This window comes from Rhodnius prolixus, unplaced genomic scaffold (assembly GCF_049639745.1).
Source record: "Rhodnius prolixus isolate KJV_2025 unplaced genomic scaffold, Rpr scaffold_4, whole genome shotgun sequence".
Lineage (NCBI taxonomy): Eukaryota > Metazoa > Arthropoda > Insecta > Hemiptera > Reduviidae > Rhodnius > Rhodnius prolixus.
Window position 1 is genome coordinate 13,376,643 of NW_027411614.1, and position 20,731 is coordinate 13,397,373.

The window sequence follows — 20,731 nt, forward strand, 5'->3', positions numbered from 1 at the left end:
AGTTTTTTTCAGTGAATGTAACCTAAGATCAATTTATGGCCAAACGATTAATACTAAATTCAGATTCTCTTTCAGATAGTAAAAATTTGCAAAGATTAGATTAAATTTAGTCTGTGTCCCTCATTTTTAGGTAAATATTTAAAGATAAACATCAGAACTCTTCCAACACAATTTTGACTTCGAAATTTTAATTTAGAATTAGAATTTCCTCAATAAATTAAATAGTACTTATAAATAGTACAAATAGTATAATAATACTTTCGATCTTGTCATGAAGCATTTTTCTGAATTTTCTATAAAGATTAGTTCGAAATTCTTTTTAAGGTTTCTATCTAAAGAAACCAAAAATCAATTGTGTGAGTACCCCAGTTGGAAGTCCCTGAATTTTTCTATAGCTAATTTCATTATACGGCAACAATAACTGGTTTCCACATTTTCTTTTTAATATTAACCTCTTCCTTATTTAATATATAAATGTAAGAGTTAATAAAACCGCGAAAAAAATCTCTTCGGGCCACTAATGACACACATATATGTCTGATAATAATTCATAATGATACATATTAATCACAGAAATTGAATGTAATTCATATATAAATTACGGAAATTGAATGCAATTCAATTAGTCTGAATATTCATTAACTAGATTTACCTCCATCCACAAAATTTACCGTAAAATTAAATTTCGAGTAACCCATCCAAAATCGTTAGCGAATTGCAATAAATAGATCAGTGAATCGTAAAGAATGCATAAATAAATTAAATGGAAATAATTTTTTTTTTTTAAAAAATACAGGAATAAAAAGGGAAGGCCAGCATTGGAAGGGTGTTAAAGAATTAGCTGGGAGACAGCAACGTTCTACAGAGAGGGAAGTGGGAGATTTAGGATTTTGCACATGTAATGGAGCTTAAACCTGATTAATTAGAGCTCACACCCAGTTGTAGAGCAAGACTATCTGCAGTAATTAATTTAATGAGTTTCACTTAATAACTTTAAATATACTTCCCTTTTATAGGCAGAAAGGCCGTGGATAAATTAGGCTAATTCTCAAACAAGCAAGGCGTAAACTGTGCTTATTTCTTAAATACTACTTTATACTACGTTTTATGTGAAAAGAAGAATGAGTAGAATAAGCAGTCCACATTTATATGATAGAAAATTAAGTTCAATTTCACAGACAGTAACTATTAATTCATCAAGAGCAATTAATGGCTAAATGTAGTTATTCTACTAAATGTACACGCTATTCTACTAAATTATATTTTATACAACCTACTGGGCAGTTAAATACCAAGAGCCCATAAACCCCCTAATAGCAATAAATAACCTCCAAGTATTAGCATGAATGGAAGAAAATGATTAGAGAAGGATTACGTGATTTTAATTTCGGTTAAGCTATAAGGATGGCAGGAGCGCAGAGTACTGATCCATTCATTAGTTGTAAGGTTTATGTAAAAAGTTGTATATAGCAGAGGGATGAATGTATTTATAAGTAAGAATGGAGAGTGAGTGATATTCTAGTGATAAGCACCTAGATGATGCTGGCTGTATACATAGGCATAAAAAATAATAATTTAACTTTTTGCAAGGCCATGTTTGATAGAAAAAGCCGGGGGATGAAAAGTAGACCCCGAGAACAGTCTGTAAACTTATTTAAAAAAAAAATTTAAAATTAAAAATAAAATACTTCAGAAGTAATAATTGTTTTAAAAACATTATGTTTAAGAAGGGAAGGGATTAGCTATGAGGTTAGCATACTGGATTCCCTCGCAGAGGTCCCGGGTTCGAATCCAGCAGCTGACCCTTAGATTTTCTCTTCCTAGGAGCTTCTTACAGCTCACTGTCCGGTAATGGACAGTGTTGTCTGTAACGAGAGAACACTGTGCGGAGGCCGGCAGTGCACTGGAAAAAGCTCCGGGCGCTAATAACCTCAGATGTTGATGCGCCCCCCCAAAAAAAAAATATGTTTAAGAGTATTTTTATATATAAAGATTCTAAGGGAATCGAAAAGAGAGTCTAAAACATTAATACAACTAGCTTTCGAAATTTAAGTACATAATCTTTATGTAAAAGATAAGCGAATCATAAAGAATACATAAATTAAATGGAAATAAATCGAAAAAGCTATGACGCCATACATTTTAACAAAACTGTCAATGAACGCATACTCACAAAAAGATTGGCTACCCATAAAGGTTCCGTCCGACTTTAGTAAAACTCGTCAATCCTTAAATAAAGTAGATAATAATAATAAATAAATAATAATCATAATTAAGATGGCCAATGATTTGATTTCTATTAAGTTTGATAACTCATAATTAGTGTTTTTGTAGCAAATACAATCTTTAAATAACTCTTGAAAAAGAAAGAGAAAAAAAAACTGTCTGCCTTATAACTCATTGAATAACTGTTCCTATCAATATTTATGAGAACTCTCATAAAGTCCAATTGTCAGCGGTCCCCTAAAAATTTAAAGCACTAAATCCTTAGAAAATGATTAAAAGCTCCTTAAATAAATAACCATGAATTTAAAGCAATTTTTATTTAATACTTAGCCATTCCAGAACTCTCATCATCTACGATGATTATATACAGCGTATGTCTCTTTTGGATCCATAAAAACCGATAAAAACCGATTAAAAATAATAATTAAGAAATTACCAAAAAAAAATCTAAAATGGGTAGCCACATTTTAATTATTGAGAGTCACTGCTAAGTAGCTTCTTCTAACCACCAATAATAAATTATCTGAATAATTACTTGAATGTATATTTAACGCCTTTTTTGTTTTAAATCATCTTTATTCATGGCTGCTTTTAAACTTTTTAAAATTTTAAATAATAACCTAAGAAATAATAACAAAAAATTGTATTTTCCAAATGAAATTCCTAAAATATTGACAAGAACTAAAAACCATACATTCCCCTCCCCCCACAGAGAAGTAAATAATTCGTCAAATTAAACTATTTACTTTGATCCTTTTTGGTCCACAAACATGACTAATAATTCAACGAAAAAGCCTCGAAGAAATAAAATGGAAGTAAAATAGCCTAACTACGTATCTCTCTAAAATCATTTATTTTTCTCTAATCCCGAAAACTTATATTTTGCAGAAAATTCAACCACATTCGCTCCTCATTCATAAAAATAAATAAGTTCATCCTAAACATTCATCCCTTCAATAATTTTAAATAATAGCTTCTTTTTTTTAATGTATGTACATCTATTTACACTAGATGGAGTACTGGATGTTCCCTTTACACTTAAATAAAATAAAAAAACTTTTCGGGAGTCTCTTTTGAATAAGGTCCAAGTCATAGTGTAGGACTGTAGCATCACAATAACAATAATAGAGACAAATAAAGAACAAATCTATAGTTAAGATTTACTACTGCAAAACAGGTTCACATAAAGAAAATGTTTCCAGTTATACAAAAATTCAGCAAAATTTGATACAATTCTCGATTTAAATTTCATGAGAAATAATCTTCTTATGGATGATGTAAGTAAACGTTTGCCGCTGAAAGCGAAATAATATTTAACGTAGGATGAAAATCCGGCAATATCAAGCAATAAACAATATCACTTACCTGTAAACTTGGATGACAACCAAGCTTGAGAAGCGTCTTGACTACACCGATGTAGCCTTTATTTACAGCGATGTGAAGTGGAGTCTGTCTTCTGCTATTTCGAATGTTTAAATCGGCACCAGCTTTGGCTAACAATTCTATCACCGCAGGTTCATTACCAAAAGCAGCATGATGGACGGCACGGTCTCCATCTTTATCCTAAAAGATATTTAAAAAATAAAACAAATATAACAAACTGTAAAAAGAAAAATGTTCATCAGGTTTCATTTTCTTTCTTTTTACCTCAATTTCAACATCCGCATTTTGTTTTAATAACAGTTTAACAACGTTTATATGTCCGTTTTGACTTGCGGCCTGCAAAGCTGTATGACCTCCAAACATTCCATTCACATCGGCACTTTTTCTTAAAATAACTTCTTCACAGGTTGCTACATCACCGTTTGCTGCTGATTTTACTAATTCAAGGTTTACATCACCGGTAGAATGAGTTTCAAATATTTTTTTTAATATCGCGCTCAAGCGTTCTGCAAAGAAAAAATTTTTTTGTTTATTTCTGTTTAATTTCCAACAATTTGTAAAGAATCTCACTAGGCTCGGTATTTCCAATATACAAAAAGTTTAATATGAAAAACACACTAGGAAATCAATTTTACAAATTGGATTGTAAAATTTGGTAATCAAAGCATTTTGTTTACCAAGCAGAAATAAAGTTAAGATGTGAAATTACTTACCGCCCGAAGGATATGAAATCTTAGTCACTGCTAGTGGATTGTATGTCCAGGAAGTGCCACATACTTCAATTTTCAAATCATTATCGTGATAAATTTGTTGTATCCGTCCAATGCTGCCTAAAGTCTGCAGACAGTGGGAAAAAGTTTTTAACAAGAAAGGAACGTTACTATATTATCTAGATAGTCGTTGAAGTCCTGTCCGGAGCAGAATTGCCGTAAAGCACATTTAAGAGAAATGGAGTATGTCCAACCTTCTCGCGGAACGCTCATGCACCAGTACATTGCATTAACAGGCTCTGGTAGACCATTCACATCTATCAAGAGAACGTTTAGATAAAGGCAGACCTGTTTTTAAATACGACCGCGGGAGTAGTATTTCGCAACCATTGAGTGCAGCGTGATTGATCATACGCTTGATGCTTTAGTGTCTACTGATTTCGGTTTAAAATTTTTTGCAAGGTACAAGATGTTTATAGGAATGAGAAATTTACTAAATTTCTTAAGATACCAGAGGTTATTTCCTTATCTCTAATCCCAGGTAAGATTTTTTTTCATGTCGCAAATCAGCTATGAGTGAACTAGTAAACTTTAAACTACATTTACAACTTAATAATACCCTTCGCAAAATCTTCCTGATTAAATAATCGCAAACACATTCTTCGCAGCAACTAATCTAATATTTAATTAATATAAAGACTGAATTTACCGGCGCCATTGCTGCAGCCCATTCTCCATGTCCTTTCTGCAATATCTTAATTTTTTCTAAATCATTGCAAATTTGAACAATATCTCCTACGGCAAATTGTTGATTTTGAGATGCGGTACCTGCAGAAACTTTAGTCAAAACTGCAGGATTGAATGTCCATCTAGAATAAAAGAAATAACAATTGTTTGTAAAATACACACATATATAAATTTATATACATTTATGTAGTATATACTACTTTTCTTTCCAAATGCAAAACACAATAATACTATTATAATATTATTGCTTCATGATAAGGGGCAATCTGTAGACATTACTCCTGCAATCATTGCAGATAACCCTGACCACGGACAGTGAGCTGAAAAGGTTTCTGATAGAGAAAATTTATGAACAAACCGGTACTCATGCCACCGCGCATATCACTTACAGAAGTTGTAGTAATATTATTAAATGGATTCAGAACTTAGATCATGTTCATTACATTCTTTTTAACTGTTGAATACTAATTAAGAGTTTTCTTGTTCAATTACATTTACTAATTCTCTACATCTTTTATGACTTACCTGTTTCCACTTGGATATGAGACGACAATATCATGATCCACATCCATTCCAACGATGACTCCGGTCGTGCCAAGGCATTCAAACATACCCTCAATCCATCCTCCATGTCCATGTTGCAGTGATTGTACGATTTCTAAATCTAAATCCACTTTTACCTACGAGATTCAGTTATTTCAATATATTATGATCAACACATAAAACACTATTTATGAAAATAAAACAAGAAAATATACCTGATCACCAATCTGTAATCCATGTGGTCTATTTCGCCCAGTAGTCTGTTGTCCTAACAATGGTAAGTGATCCCTGTACACTGCCTGACCTTTAGCATCGTGAACTACCTTCAAATCAGCCTAAAAACAAAAAAAAACCAGTGAAGTAAACAATGGGTCTACTCATTGCTAAGGATTACGGCAAGTACGGGAATAAAAGACAAAGCACAGTAATCAAGGATTATCGTAAGTTCAGAAAATCGAAACGCAGCGAATCACTTCAAAGTCTATTACAAAAAAAGTTCAGAAAAATAAAACAAAGCTAATTTTTTTCAAAGATAACACTTTACAATTTTACAAATATTACCTTCGGCTCGTGTCACAATATCCTTCAGAGCAAGAAACGACTCCACTTTACGTAATAGTCAACAAATAAGTATGTACCCCACAACTTTGTGCATTAACTTTTTTACATTGACTGCTGCCGAATCAGTTAATTTAAAAAATCAGGCGAGAAATACTACATTACATGGAATTAGATCATCATTTGCAACACGAAAGTAATGTGGTAAGTTGAATTGATTAGTATTTAAGGGATTTTACAACAATAAGGAACAATTAAAATTAAATCATTAAATGAAACAAAAATATTTTATACAAAACTTACCATTCCTTCAAAACCGACACGATATAAATTCTTGGATCCATTGTCCCATACAACATAGGCAGCCGAGCGGGGTGAAGTAGCTGACCAATCTTGTACATCATTCACTTTTCCACGTCTTCCGTTGCCACCATCTTGATCTTCCCATTGCCAATCAACACCTCGTACTACTCGCGCTCCAGGAAATATGCCGCGAACTGCTAATTTCTTACTTTTACGACGAGTTTCAACTAACACTCTGTAAACAATTTAGAAAATAAATATTAGTCTGGAAAGGTAGATAATCTAACATTTTTATCTGTTGAACAAAAATCCTTAACTTATGGCATTGAGGTGTACTTAAGATGTCATTGTAAGCAATGGACTAACATTTCCAAAAAGCAAAATTACTCTAATTCCAATGTGAAATTCATCATAAATATCAATTTTTTCAAGTTTTAAATGCACTTGTGTAAATAAGTTGACACAAAACTTTTTATTAAATTAATTCTATCTGTATCGATAACTTTAATCTTTTCGCATAGTGAATAAATGATGCCTTCTGCGTTGGACTATAAAAAAAAACTGTGCTACCGGCTTTAGAGTAGCACTATGTAGTACTAAGATAGTACAGAATAACATCAGAAACAACTTCGCATAATACGTTGGAAACCAGAATATTGATTTTCTTCCCAACAAAAATCATCAACAACTGGCTTTGCTCTTTAATAGTATAATATACTAAGTGTTTACTTCAGTACGATGGTAATTACACTAAACAATCCTGAGGAATTGTTAAAGACATGACACACAAATGTGTGTCTGCTGTATTTCAATTTTTACAGTCGCCATTAGCCACATTCCTTAGGAATTGTCCGTCTAAAATTACTTCAATTCAAGTGTCAAAAATTCATCAGAATCATAAATTTTAGAAATCCTAGTAAAAAATCTGTTTCACATTCCGTATCTCATTGCACAGATAAAGGAATTGATCTTGACTATCAGAGAGAAGACTAGTACCAATAATAAAGAATTCAGTTCCTTCCTCTGATAAATATAATTTTGATTCATTGCATAAATCCATTGATTTCACTTAAGATGTTCTTTCTGAAATTCAAACAATGCTAAATACATAGATCCAGATTTGCCTGTACCTCTCACTGAAAGGAAGCGTTATCCTATAAAAGCGATGCCTTAATGAATGTTTGTCAGCATGATAGCAAATTGAACAAAGGTCATAGTTTGCACAGTCAGCACATTTCCATCTAATTCCAAAAATGGGCTGTTGCCTGCAAGGATCGCACATAGTTCCTTCATGTTTAATACCTACAAAATAAAATGTAAAAATTAAATTCGTTCCCTGTAAATAAATTTGACGAGAGATTTTTAAATATAACATATTCCATGAGATTATTATTATTTTTTTTTAATTATTTAAATATTTTAATCAAATATTCAAATATTTAAAGTCAATATTTTAGGTTATTGGCGCCTGCAGTTTTTTTTAGTGCACTGCCGGCCTCCGAACAGTGTTCTCTCGTTACAGACAATACTATCCATCACTGGACAGCGAGCTGTAAGAAGCTCCAAGGAAAATCTAAGAGTCAGCAGTTGCAATTGCACTGAAAAAAATGCACTGAAATTGGGTCTTATAAGTTTAACTTCATCCTTCTTAAAGCTGCATTAGGGAGGATTTTCGTGGGAAGAAATTACAAATAAATGTGTGAACCAATGTGTGTATTGAAAGGAGGTTCAATCCCCTACAAAACTTGATTGAACAATTTTTGAGAAGGATAAAAATCCAAAACCACTGATAAATAGGACAAATTACGTTGGAAAAAAAATCAGAATCATATTCCTTAGAAAAGCAGAAAAAACACTTATTCTTCATACCATGTTTCTTCTGGTAAAGTATTGCCATGTTGGGAACATAACAATAAGAACGTAGTTGAATGAATTGTAGTTATTAAAATTCATGTTTTTTTTTAATAGATTCCTGATCATCAATACGTTATTTAGATTTAATGAAAGGCAGCAATTGCTAAATTTTATCTAAATGAACCTCTTCCTTGAAATAAAAACAATCTATGATGTTTGCATTATTTTTTTATGTATTTTGCACGCAAAATAAATTAAGGGTGTGTAATTAAAATTTATAGAAATTTTATTCGATAACTACTTATCACCAAAACATAATAGTTCTACTTTACTTACCAGTTGGGGAACTGTCCAAAATGCGAAGATCATAATCACCAGAGCACCTGTAATTTGCTGCAGTACCATTGTCCCATACAACTACTACTTCCTCAGGGGATTCAAAGTTCCTTACGGTGCCAACATGGCCCTCACCTCCATCCTTAAAAAATTAAAAAAAATTAGAGCCAGTTTGAGATAACTGAAAACGTACTATACGATCTGAAACAAGCACTATTTACTACAATTAAGCATTTTTTAGACGAAGTGATACTTAAAGTGTCAAAGTAAAAGCAGAATTTGGTCCATCCTAAACTAAACTATCTTTTGTTTAGCACTATCGTCAACTAGGACAAAATACTAATTTATAATAAAAAATACAACACTGAAGAGCATTGATCAAAAACGCTTCCAACAGCTACAATATCAAATTCTTCAGAAAGTATTAAATGATCGTTTAAGCAATTAATAAGTTTTAAGATGTAATAAATGTAGGAAAAGCACACTAAATGGATTGATTACATGCTCTTTACTTTGGAATTGAAATAGAAAGTTTTTCTGGTTTTTAATTATAGTTTCTATAATTTAGATGTATCCTTTATGTTTAAACATTGATCTTAATTAAATAGCAATTTTTACCTGTTTTCCCCACTTCCAATCAGGTCCCCTAATGACTCTCGCACCAACTCCTTCAACTGAATTAAATCTTGAAGGGCGAGCACTGGCACCAGCTTCCATCGTATAACTGTTGTCAGTACTCTGCCTTTAAACGTTAAAACAGAACGAAAACAAAGAACTCAACCTATAACAAAGTTACCTTCAAACAAAACAAGAAGGTTACAAAACTGCTTTTAACCTCAGGTTTCACGTTTAAATCGATATAAATCGATTTCAGGTATTTCTAGGTGAGAAAGTAATGTACCAAAATTAACAAAGTTTTGCTCACACATTTTTGGTGTCTGGTTTTGTAATTTAAAGCTATTATAAAATGTATTGAAGATTTAAATAACTGGTGCAATTGTTTTTTTCAGCGTTTGTAAACATGGTCACTTCTTATTTATTATGACTTTTTAGTGATTAGGTTATAGTTTTGTTACATTTACAAACATTCGGTAATCTCTGACGTCAAGTAGTAAGAATGAGGTACTAATTTTGAATATTGTTTAGCATTAAAGTGCACTGTATTATTAATTTTTACATTATTTGTGCGTTAGGAGAAGTGGATATATTTCTTAATTTATTTTATACAGTATTCAAGCAAGAGGCAGTGAAGAAGAAGTAGAAGGAGATGTTGAAGATGAAGATTTTATTGATGAGGTACATATATTCTCATGTTTCATGAAAGTTTACAATATTGCAATCAAAACAGACATAATGGAACATAAGCATGTTTATGAGCAACAGTTTTAACAATATAAATTACTTTTATGTAGGAGCAAGAATTCGAAGAAGGTGAAGATAGAAGAGTTAAAGGTGGTGTTGTTGGACGCACAGTTACCCTTCAGATGCTTCTTTCAGCAGATATTTTACAGCCAGGAGAAGCAAATATGTCAATTGAATATATGGTTAACGACACAAGATTGAATCATTTTTCCTGTAAGAATGAACATTATCATTGAACAGTGTAATTCATTTTTTTAGGGACAAAGATTCCTTGGAGATTTATTGTCTGATGGAAAAATTAAATCACTAGAGACAGATATAATATTTGCATCTCCAAGTGCTTGGGCTTGTCATTGCAAGCGTATGGTGAATCCTGATAAGAAATCAGGCTGCGGGTGGGCTTCTGTAGGTAAATTTTATATTTAATTTGCAAATATTTCAGCTTTAATTGTGTGATCAATCAGGTTTCATTCCTTTTTTTATTGATTTTGGAATTAGGTGAAATATCAAGGCCAAAAATTAGATTTTTTTAAAAATAAATATTTCAAGCAGCTTCAAAAACTGGATCAAAAAGAGAATGAAGGTATGGATGGTGGTGAGTATTTTTCACTATTGTGAAGAATAATATTATTATTCACAAATAGTAAGAAATACTTCATTCTAACAAATTATCTTATTGCGGTATTTAATATATTATCATAATTTAAAATAAATTATTCAATTAGAAGAAGAAATGGAACATAAGGCAGTAGACACAGTGCCTGCTGTGAGGGTCGTGATTAAGCATTCTTCTTTGGGAAATAGAGCAGCATTTCAGTAAGTATGCTCCAACCTTATTTAAAAAACTAGTAAATCTTGTGTACGCGCAGAATGTGTTCAGATTTCGAGTCTAATATATTTATATTTTGTTTAATTTAGCGATTTAAATACACTTGTGGAAGCTGTTCCTTTTTCTTCAATTGGAAAAATTCAACCATTTTTAGTGTCTCTTAGCACCAATGCAGCATTGGTACTTGATTTTCATTGTCACTTGACAACATCTGAAGTGGTGGGCTATCTAGCTGGACATTGGGATGTCAATTCTCACAGTCAGTTTGTAAAATATTTTCTTTGAAATATTATAATTTAAAATATTAATTAATATTAGTCTGTAAAATATTTTTACATGTTTTCATTATTATCTAAGAAATGTTGAAGAATTTATAATTACCCTCATTAATTACATGCTATTACTTATATTTTAGGCCTTGCGATCACACATGCTTTTCCATGTCGTAGCAGACTAAACGATCGTGAACTTGGTCCATTAGTAGAAGAAGATATTTTCAGAGCTATTGATGCTCGAAGATTGAGCCTTGTGGGTTGGTACCATTCTCATCCAAGGGCACCACCGACACCCACGCTAAGAGATATTGATTCACAGCTCGAGTATGAAATGAGGATGAAAGGGCCTAGTGACGCCTCTTATATACCATGTGTTGGATTGATTTGTTGTTAGTTTTTTTAAAGTTCAATAATTAACCTTATTAAGTTGTTTCATTTCCACATTATTTAATCTCTATTGAGATAATCAACCAACAAGCAACTTACATATAAGAAATTAATCTTACAGCAATATAAAAGAATTCTAACGAACTTGTATCTATTAAAAGCTCCGAAAGCCCTACCAAGGGTCATGAAACTAAGTATATTAATATATAGATATTGCTCGAAATAACGATTCATTATGCTCGCTTGCACATCTGGTCTTATCCCGATGGTATTTGTTTTGGATGTGGATTAATCTTGTTTCCGTTCAATTCTACCTCAACGCATCAAATAAATGCGACTGAGGTACGTGAACTACAGGAGAGAGAGATTTTTAGTTAAATTACTGCTTATTTTTTAAAGAGCGCGAATGACAAAAAAGTGTTGTAGCACACATTTTACCATTAAGTTTTGTACACTAATAAACATTTAGCACTATTAGAAAACCATTTACCAGTTAAAAGTCCATGTGCGTAATCTTTAGTAAATCACGAACCAACCAAAATATTCTCTCATGATAGGTAATTTGTTTCACTGTCGATTATAGTTGATATTCTTAAAACCGTTTTATTTTTTTTTAATTTTCAAAATTTATTCATGGTTTAAAACTAAAACACAAAATTCTGGAAGTTTTAACTTTTCTTGTATGCTATGTATGATCTTTGATGCTGGTATTAACTTTCATTGTTGATGTTTTGCCTAATTTATCATCCTTAATACTTATTTAATAATGTGCTACGTTCGTTATTTTTATTAATACACATTTCAGAAATTAAGATTGAAAAGTAATTTCATTATCATTTTATTCTATTAAGGCGCGTCTATTTCTGAGGTTATTGTCGCTCGGAGCTTTATTCAGTGCACGCACTCCAGCCAGTTTTCTCTCGTTACAGACGACACTCTCCATCACCGGACTTTCAGCTTTTTGGAAGCTTCTAGGAAGAAAAAAATCTAGCCGCTGAATTTGAACCCGTGATCTCCGAATGGAACATGGGAATGGGAATCCAGAGTGTTAACCACTGAGCTAATAATCCCTTCTCTTAAATTTTATCATCGTTATTCATTTTACTTCTTTTAAAATTTGTTTTGTGTTTGATTTTTGATAATTATGCTAATTTAGCTATATAACATTTTGGTGATAGTGGCTATTTGTTTTGCAGCACCTTATATGCAGGAAAATGTGAGCCTAGAATCAAGTGTCGTATGTTATTGGGTAGTACCACCTCCTGAGAATAAGCCCCATGAATATGGCAAACCAATGGTAATGTCTTATAGCCAGTTTCAGGACCAATACTTGTCACAAGAAGCGCTTAATGAAATGGTTAGCTGTTAAAGTAAATTATTGTTAATATTTTTTTAGTATTATATCAACGCCGCAGATAGATTTAAAAATAATTGACAAAGAAGTTAATTAGAGATGCTTGTGGCATTAGAGAGTTAAAGAAATTATGATTTTGCAATTCTTTAGAGGAGAAAGAATACAACTTGTATTGGATTAAAGATTTCGTTCATTATTTTATAAACATTGAGAAACATATTATGAGAAAAAATCAAAATTTGCATATCAAACAAATACATTGTATCAGCTCTGAAGAAATAATTGACCTCTTAAGTCTAACCCAAAATTTTGAAATTATATTTAATGTAACATTACATGTTTCTAAACTAAAATACTATGATTTCTCAAAAGTAAGACATTCCTTCCGTATTCTCTGATCCGCTCATTTGTGACGTTTTGTTTGTATTCGTGGACTTAGAAACCCATTTAAGTAATTCATGTTTGTTAATCTTGCTTTTATAGTTTACTCCTTTTGAACTAAAATCTTTTTTAAAACTTTCTCCATAATTCGTTTAGCCCAACAAATTAATTATGCTCCTATTTTATTCACAGAAAAAGTGTGCCGAGTTCTACAAAGGTGATCAAGATTTTATAAATTTTCAGGAAAAATTTAAAGAAAATGTTACGTATCTTGAAAAAATGAAGGTATCTACTTTTTGAAGTTGTATTATTAGTAATTAAAATAAAGTTAAATATAATGTAATAGAAATTTTACATTATCATAAAATTATGTATGTTCTGGATTTATCAAAATGGGGCCCTAATCCCAAAAATTGGGATTATTTTAATCAGTAGAAGGAAAATGGCGGTTCTGGCGCACCTAAATTGTGCAAGATCCTCACTCCTCCCAATCGGACCGGATAATCATTGGGTTCGACGAATCTGTAGGCGATCCCCATCAGCACCATTCTATCCCCACCTATCATCGAATTTGACGAGGCTGAAATCCGCACCACCACAACAAAAAGAGGAATCGTTTTAAAAGATAATAACGGCCTTATTTATTAAATATCATAAAAGAAAAATAACGTTACCGCTAAAATTTGGATATTGAAGTAAATAACCCATTTTCGAAGTGTACAAGACACCGAAATATCACAGTAAATTTCATTTAGAAAGTTAAATGATCGAAGTTTTCGATCTTAGCTTTGAAACTCATCCAAAATTAAAAACCTTTATATCTCTCTTCCTTCTTTTCGGATTTTAATGATATCTTTACCGAATCATAAAGAATAGATAACTCTATAAACGGTATCAAAAGCATTCTTCAAATCTCCATAGTTAATGTGATATGGAAAGTTATATTTTGAACGAATACAGAAACCTTCAAAATATAACCTTCCATATCACATTAACTACTGAGACTTTAGCAATGCTATTGATACCGTTTATAGAGTTATCCATTCCCTACGATTCGGTAAAGATTTCATTAAATTCCGAAAAGAAGAGAAAGAGATATAAAAGATTGAATTTGGTCCAAATTTCAAAACAGACATCGACCACATTGAAAATTTAACCTTCTATATCTCATTTACTATGACAAGTAGAAAAATGCGATTTATACCAGCTGTACAGAAAACTTATCTCTACATTTCGGTTAAGAATTCAAGGATATCTGATAAATACGAAAAGAGACATAAAAGTTGGAAATTTTGAACGAATACAGAAACCTTCAAAATATAACCTTCCATATCACATTAACTACTGAGACTTTAGCAACGCTATTGATACCGTTTATAGAGTTATTTATTCTCTACAATACGGTAAAGATTTCATTATAATCCGAAAAGTAGGGAAAGAGATATAAACGTTGGAATCTGGTATAAATTTCTAAACAGAGATCAAAAACATTGAAAATTTAACCTTCTATATCTCATTTATTATTACAGGTAGAAAAATGCGATTTATACCAGCTGTACAGAATACTTATCTCTACATTTCGGTGAAGAATTCATGGAAATCTGATAAATACGAAAAGAGACATAAGTGTTGGAAATTTTGAACGAATACGGAAACCTTCAAAATATAACCTTCCATATCACAATAACTATTGAGACTAGAACAATGTGATTAAATCCATTTATACAGTTATCTATTGGTGGGGACAGAATGGTGCTGATGGCTATGGCTTACAGCTTCGTTGAACTCGATGATTACCCGGTCCGATTGGGAGGAGTGTGGATCTTGCACAATTTAGGTGCGCCAGAACCGTCATTTTCCCTCTACTTCCATCACTCTATTCTCCGATCTCATCATTTTTAAAATTAACCAATCATAATCTTTTTGGCAAATTTTAATAATTCCTTTTTTTTTTTTTATGGTTTTTAAAGTTACTTCCTAGGTTGAATTAACTTGAGAGCCCGGGCAGCAAAATTTTAGTTCTTATTATTATTTACTTTTCCATACATAAATGGATCTATTGAAGTGCTCGGACCTCGTACATCTTGGCCACTCTCTAAGTACTTGGTGTTTCCTAAATAAACCCGGGGACCATCCTTCCCACTTCCTTTACGAACGTCACAGAAGTTTGCTTGAATGCATTAAATGTTACATCATTATTGGTGTACGCTAGTATATAGGTATTAAGGATGGCATCTGTGGTTGTAATTCTTGACAGGCAGTTCACTCATACCATGGTTAAAATAAAACAGGCCAGGACATCACCCTGTCGCGCCTTTAAGTTTTTCTACAATCGCGTATCAATTATTTTTTTTTATATATTAATAAATCTAGGGCTTTATCCATTGAGACATACCTGATAGAAGTAATTGTCTATTTGACTCTTTTATTATCAAATATTTCCTTATGTATTTTCAGTTTAAAAAAAAAAATATTATTGTAAAAAATCTACTCGAGTCGTGTAGTTAGAAATAATTATTAAATAATTAATAAATAATAATTAAGTCTCTAAAATAGTTGTACCAGTAAATATCATTCTTTTTGTTTTAACGATTTCCATAGAAGGTTTTTTATTTTTCAATTAATTTTTCAGACATCACTTACAAGCAAGTTTCCTCGCGATCAGAACGATGGTCTACTGTGGAATATACTTTGTGAAGCAGTATGCCCAAGTGGAGTTGTACAACCACTCCAACCGACTCCACCAACTTTGCCACCTATTACGGTACCATCCGCCAGTAAAGCTACAGCGACAACCAGTGGCCACAGTATTACTGGACATAGTACTACTGGACAACAGTATCCACCTCCACCGCCTCCACCTCCTCCAACTTATCTTGGAGCTGAGATTGCTTCGGCGTTGTTTGCTACTGGAAAATTTCCCACATCGCTGATGGGGTTATTTCCACCTTTTGTTCCTCCTCATCCTACCACACACAACCCTCATCACCATAAGATAAGACATGAAGAACATGGCCAGCAGACATCTTAAATTTCTGTTTATAAATGTTATAAACCATAAAAAAATCCCAATGTGGATTCTTACGTAAGTGGATAGATATGGCGAGCTGGTTGAAGAGATTGATTTTAACAGTGAACATGATTTATTTTCAGCTATTTTGAACGATTTTCATCCATCTTTGGGATTGCTTCTTTTTCTGTTTATAAAGAGAGCTCCTGTTAAATTTTATACGGATAGACTGTGTAATGTTTAATGAAATTAAAGTTTAATCAAAAAAAGATAGAAAAAAAAATTCTAATTCACTTAAAAATATATATATATTTTGTTTCTTTTATTGAGCAGCTTATTTAATTTAAGTAAATTTAAACTCATGGATACTTTTATTGTGAAATAAAAAACATTTTTATTTAGTTAGTTAAAGATGTTTAAATTGGTTCAACCAAAAGAAACTTATTACGAATTATTTTGTCGCCTTTCCTAGATTAGAGATGTCACGTAATAATAATTTTTAATGTAACAATGATTACTCACACCCTTCTTAGTTGTTCAATAAGATGTACAGACTAATTTATATTTTTCATCAACATAAAATTGTGAATAGGAAAAATAAAAAATTATATACTTAGTTCCACTTTCTTTTTTTTTTATAAGGACTGTAGTCATTAACTCCTAACAAAATAACTAACTATTGCTTACTTAAATTTGTTTTACATATTGTCAGAAAAAATAGATGAAATACCAATTCCATCGATCTGTGGATGTCAGCAGGTATTCAAGAAATGAAATGATGTCTAGAGCCAAACTTTCTACTCTATGCTAATTTTCGAAAAAGATTAGTAATGTGTTTAAGAATTTGGCCACTAAGTAAGTGGTGAAGTGCACTGTTTGTGGGTTGGCTGACATATCTTCGGACATTTCAAGTCTGTTGGCCTCTCCAAGAGAATCGACAGTTAAATGTAACATTTTGGTTCTACCTCGTGTTGAATGATTTCAGGATTACAAAACCAGAATATGATTTATTACAAATTATTAAAATTGAAACATTTTGGTTTTTGACCGGAATAATTTATGAAAATTCCACCTTGGCGAGATTGGATCAATACGGAAATCGGAACAATCTTTAGAAATCAATTGAAAGTTCCATTTCTGTTAAATATCTTGCTGCTTACCTGTTCGTTCAAATTAGAAACTTATTTTTCTTAAGTATGTTAGTAGGGTAACTGTTACAAGTCATTTTCAATTACTATAATGTAATTATGTTTCTTGAAATTAATTATTTCCTTGGAATCAAACTGAACGCAGGAAGTGAGAAGTGTTCTGGTCATCATAGGTTGCTCCTCAATAAGGGAAGCACAGAACGTGGATCTGGCTAAAAAAGAAAAATGTAGGCCACTTAATGAACATTATAAATGCTTAGTTAGTACAAACATAAAAATATTTTCTAAACTTTTTTCTTGCCAATTAATTGGTTCTCTTCATGGTGTGGAATCTTACCTTACATTTATTTAACTGCTTCATAATGAAACTTACTACTTGCTTCAGAATCTTAAACATTAAACAATTCTATATTTCCTGAAAGCGTAATTAGCAAAGTTTTCTTGTATATCCATTTATTAATTCTTTTAAATATTAGAATATGGGATAGTGCTTAAAAGTACAATAAATTAATATTTTCAATAGTTCCATGGTTCTCGCTACATCAGTCAGAGTCCTAAGTAGTGTAAGTGCTGGTACCTAACGGTGACATTTCGAACTTTTCATTATTGCAAGTAATTCCTTCCATCTTGAAGCCATTATTGGAACTAATTTATTTTTTTATTAACTAATTAATTATCCATATTATCAAAACGACATATAGCCCAAGGCAAAAAAGAGGTAAACCTCGAAATAGAAGATAATAAGCTGTAAACTTGTATAAATCTATGTTTTGGCATTTTATAGGTTGGCTCAAAAGTTACGTAGAATCTCAAGTACCCGTCACCGGAAATCAGTGGCCAAAAGTCATTAAAATCATTTTTTGTGAATATCTTGTTTTCTTTGCTCAAAAGTTGAAGAGTATAAAATTCTATGCCAGTAAGAAGAGTACACGTATATAGGATATACGTACCTAGCTAAGGGAAAAAGAACTAGTATTATTTTATATATGTATGTATTAGATATGTTGTAATTTTATTATTGTACAGCTACATTATTGTCTCTTATAACAGTTTCATGTTGTCATTGTGTTTCTGTCCAGCAATTTTCGCTGGACTGTTGTCTAAAGCCTGAATTTTAAGAATTAAGAATTAAGAGTGAGGCGATTTAAATGACGTCTACAAGAAGTGATAACTGATTTACCTAGTAATGAATTATCACTAATTTCTGGACTCCTTCAACAGCTTTCAGCCCAGACAGTTGTCTTAAAAGAATTTTTTGCTTTGCAATTTTAGTGAATTAATCATTAATCATTTCTTTTAAATTAACCAAGGATAATATTGTATTCCTAAAAGAATATTATAATTTTTCCCATTCTAAATAGAAATTTTAATAAACGAAATGCTTATTATTAAAATAAAGAAAAAAATGGCTCACATGCTGTGGAATCTATTTTCCCAAAATCCCAGATATTATTGTACCACTCCCTCTTCACTATATAAAAGTAACCATGTAAATCTTTAGTCTGGTCTGAAGTTCTGAGTTCTTAAAGTTACAAAGATGGAGAGAAGTCATGTATTATCTATGTGTATTCCGTGGCCTTCTTTTCTGTATATGTTGGCCTCTCTTTCTCGTTGGCGGCCTACGAATATGAGATATTTCTCTTCCCTCTTTCAACGTACAAGAAAGTTACTGCTAATCCACGAATATTTACGTATATCTACTTCTTTTCCCCTTAGCTATATATATATATATATATATATATATATATATATATATACTACATATATATATATATATACTACATATATATATATATATATACTACATACGTGTACTTTTCTTACTGGGGGATGTAACTCTTTCCAGCGGACGGCTGCGTAAAGGTTATTGAAATTAAGCCGCTTTTGGCCAAAGGTATGCTTGTTATAGGAATATATATTTATATCATGTACGCATAAAAATACATTAAAATGGGTAGCTTATGTAGGTGGTTGATGGGTTCACTGGAAAAACAAATTTTTCCAGTATAAAATAGAACATTTGCGCCTTTTCTTTCGTGTTTATCTTCAAAAATCAGGATCTTATTTGGAATATTATCAAAAAAATTGTTAACACGAAAATATCCAAATAATGTAGTAATTTTGTCGCTGCTCATTCAACTTTTTCTTAAGACATTGTTCGTACTGTGTTGATATTTATTTAATGACAGTGATTCTGAACTCCACATTCATCACTGATGAATTAGCACGATTTGATTGGCTTACTTAGACAGAACAAGAATAGATAACATCCTATTCTCTATGAGTAGCTTTGACGCCTCTAGTCTGTTAACAAACAGATGGGAAGGTTCGCAACATGTAAAAGGAGGCCTTTTGAGACCAATACACTTCTCCAAATAGAGTACACAAAAAATATTGGTACTCCAACCGATTTCCTGTTCAGAGAAAATATGTTATTTGAAATGTTAATTCCGAAATGTCACACTTCACAACCAGGCCTCGGAAAGGCAACCTTAAAAGCTCTGGTGGTCCGAGCACGTCTAGCAGGTGCCATTTCAGCTACGATTTGGCACCGTAATCACATTTATGTAATTAAAATCTTCTCGCCCAACTCATAACTGCAATAATTAAAAGACATCCCATGAGCATAGCACGCCTGATTGCACCCTTGACGGACTTATTGTCACCTACTAATTTCTGTCCATTGTCTGAAGGATCAGGTCTAAGGTACTTGGAATACTTGCCAGCAACCTTACAAGAGAAAAGGGACAGTAAGGAATGGGCAAGTATCTGGAGTACTCAACGTGGAGAGCCAGTGTCAGATGGTTTCTTCTAGAGATTCCCTAAAGCTACTAGGGGTAGAGGCCCAGGGATTATTGCATCTCTTAAGGTTAATTGAAGGCTTAGGGAAGAAAGAAGATAGTTAAAACTATAGCGTAGAGAACGATATAAATTCGCTACCTCTTGGGCAGCCACGCTTTAGCGATCTTTGTCTATCCAGGGCGAAAACTCGCTGTTCCAGGACATCCTAGGAGTTGAATAGTTTCATAGAACAAAAATCAATAGGTCAGAAAATATCTCAGTAAGATGCCGTCAATTTTTGCCCAATCCAGTCTCTCTGTAGAGGTGTGTGATTCTCAGTTCAGATCACTCATGTCAGAGATTACTGTTGGAGAAAAAATAGGGAATAAAAAGGCGGTTTTTAAACGAAATCTTTAAGACTAAACGTCGGTATTAACCTATCGGTATCTGTTATTTCGAGATATTTTTAATGTTTACCTACCTCAAATGGCAAAAGCATTTTTCCGCATTCAGAGCAGGAAATGTTAATGGTTATTGATGAATG

General features: G+C 32.2%; 2 protein-coding genes across 7 annotated transcripts in view; one reads left to right on the forward strand and one right to left on the reverse strand.

Moving 5' to 3' along the window:
- The window catches only part of mib1 (E3 ubiquitin-protein ligase mind bomb 1), a 543,029-nt gene extending 533,547 nt beyond the window's left edge, over positions 1–9,482 (reverse strand). For 4 of the 5 annotated variants that reach the window (XM_074130669.1, XM_074130672.1, XM_074130671.1 and 1 more), the window contains exons 1-10: positions 9,279–9,481; positions 8,661–8,802; positions 7,601–7,772; positions 6,471–6,705; positions 5,825–5,944; positions 5,592–5,746; positions 5,029–5,188; positions 4,323–4,446; positions 3,874–4,115; positions 3,592–3,789 (exon numbers count right to left, since the gene is read on the reverse strand). In XM_074130669.1, the coding sequence (XP_073986770.1) occupies positions 3,592–3,789; positions 3,874–4,115; positions 4,323–4,446; positions 5,029–5,188; positions 5,592–5,746; positions 5,825–5,944; positions 6,471–6,705; positions 7,601–7,772; positions 8,661–8,802; positions 9,279–9,377 (1,647 nt within the window). In that variant the 5' untranslated portion in view covers positions 9,378–9,481. Of the gene's footprint in view, positions 1–3,361; positions 3,522–3,591; positions 3,790–3,873; positions 4,116–4,322; positions 4,447–5,028; positions 5,189–5,591; positions 5,747–5,824; positions 5,945–6,470; positions 6,706–7,600; positions 7,773–8,660; positions 8,803–9,278 lie in introns of those variants that run through there. The other variant, XM_074130673.1, reaches the window with a different exon arrangement.
- Positions 9,483–9,600: 118 nt separating this feature from the next.
- On the forward strand, positions 9,601–16,880 carry LOC141455552 (MPN domain-containing protein). Of its 2 annotated transcripts, none has more exons than XM_074130674.1 (11): positions 9,601–9,782; positions 9,890–9,956; positions 10,073–10,204; positions 10,281–10,427; positions 10,521–10,617; positions 10,748–10,838; positions 10,941–11,110; positions 11,267–11,515; positions 12,710–12,870; positions 13,441–13,533; positions 15,881–16,880. In XM_074130674.1, the coding sequence occupies exons 1-11, from the start codon at positions 9,778–9,780 to the stop codon at positions 16,277–16,279; spliced, it is 1,611 nt and encodes a 536-aa protein (XP_073986775.1). In that variant the 5' UTR covers positions 9,601–9,777; the 3' UTR covers positions 16,280–16,880. The 2 variants fall into 2 exon arrangements, with proteins under 2 accessions (XP_073986775.1, XP_073986776.1); XM_074130675.1 differs by having other exon boundaries at positions 10,521–10,605.
- Positions 16,881–20,731: the final 3,851 nt, after the last annotated feature.

What these genes read in the sequence shown, in the direction of transcription:
- LOC141455552 (XM_074130674.1), top strand. An exon ending in ATATGTCAATTGAATATATG is followed by an intron (nt 10,205 to 10,280) that starts GTTAACGACACA and finishes TCATTTTTTTAG; the next exon opens with GGACAAAGATTCCTTGGAGA. An exon ending in GGAAATAGAGCAGCATTTCA is followed by an intron (nt 10,839 to 10,940) that starts GTAAGTATGCTC and finishes TGTTTAATTTAG; the next exon opens with CGATTTAAATACACTTGTGG.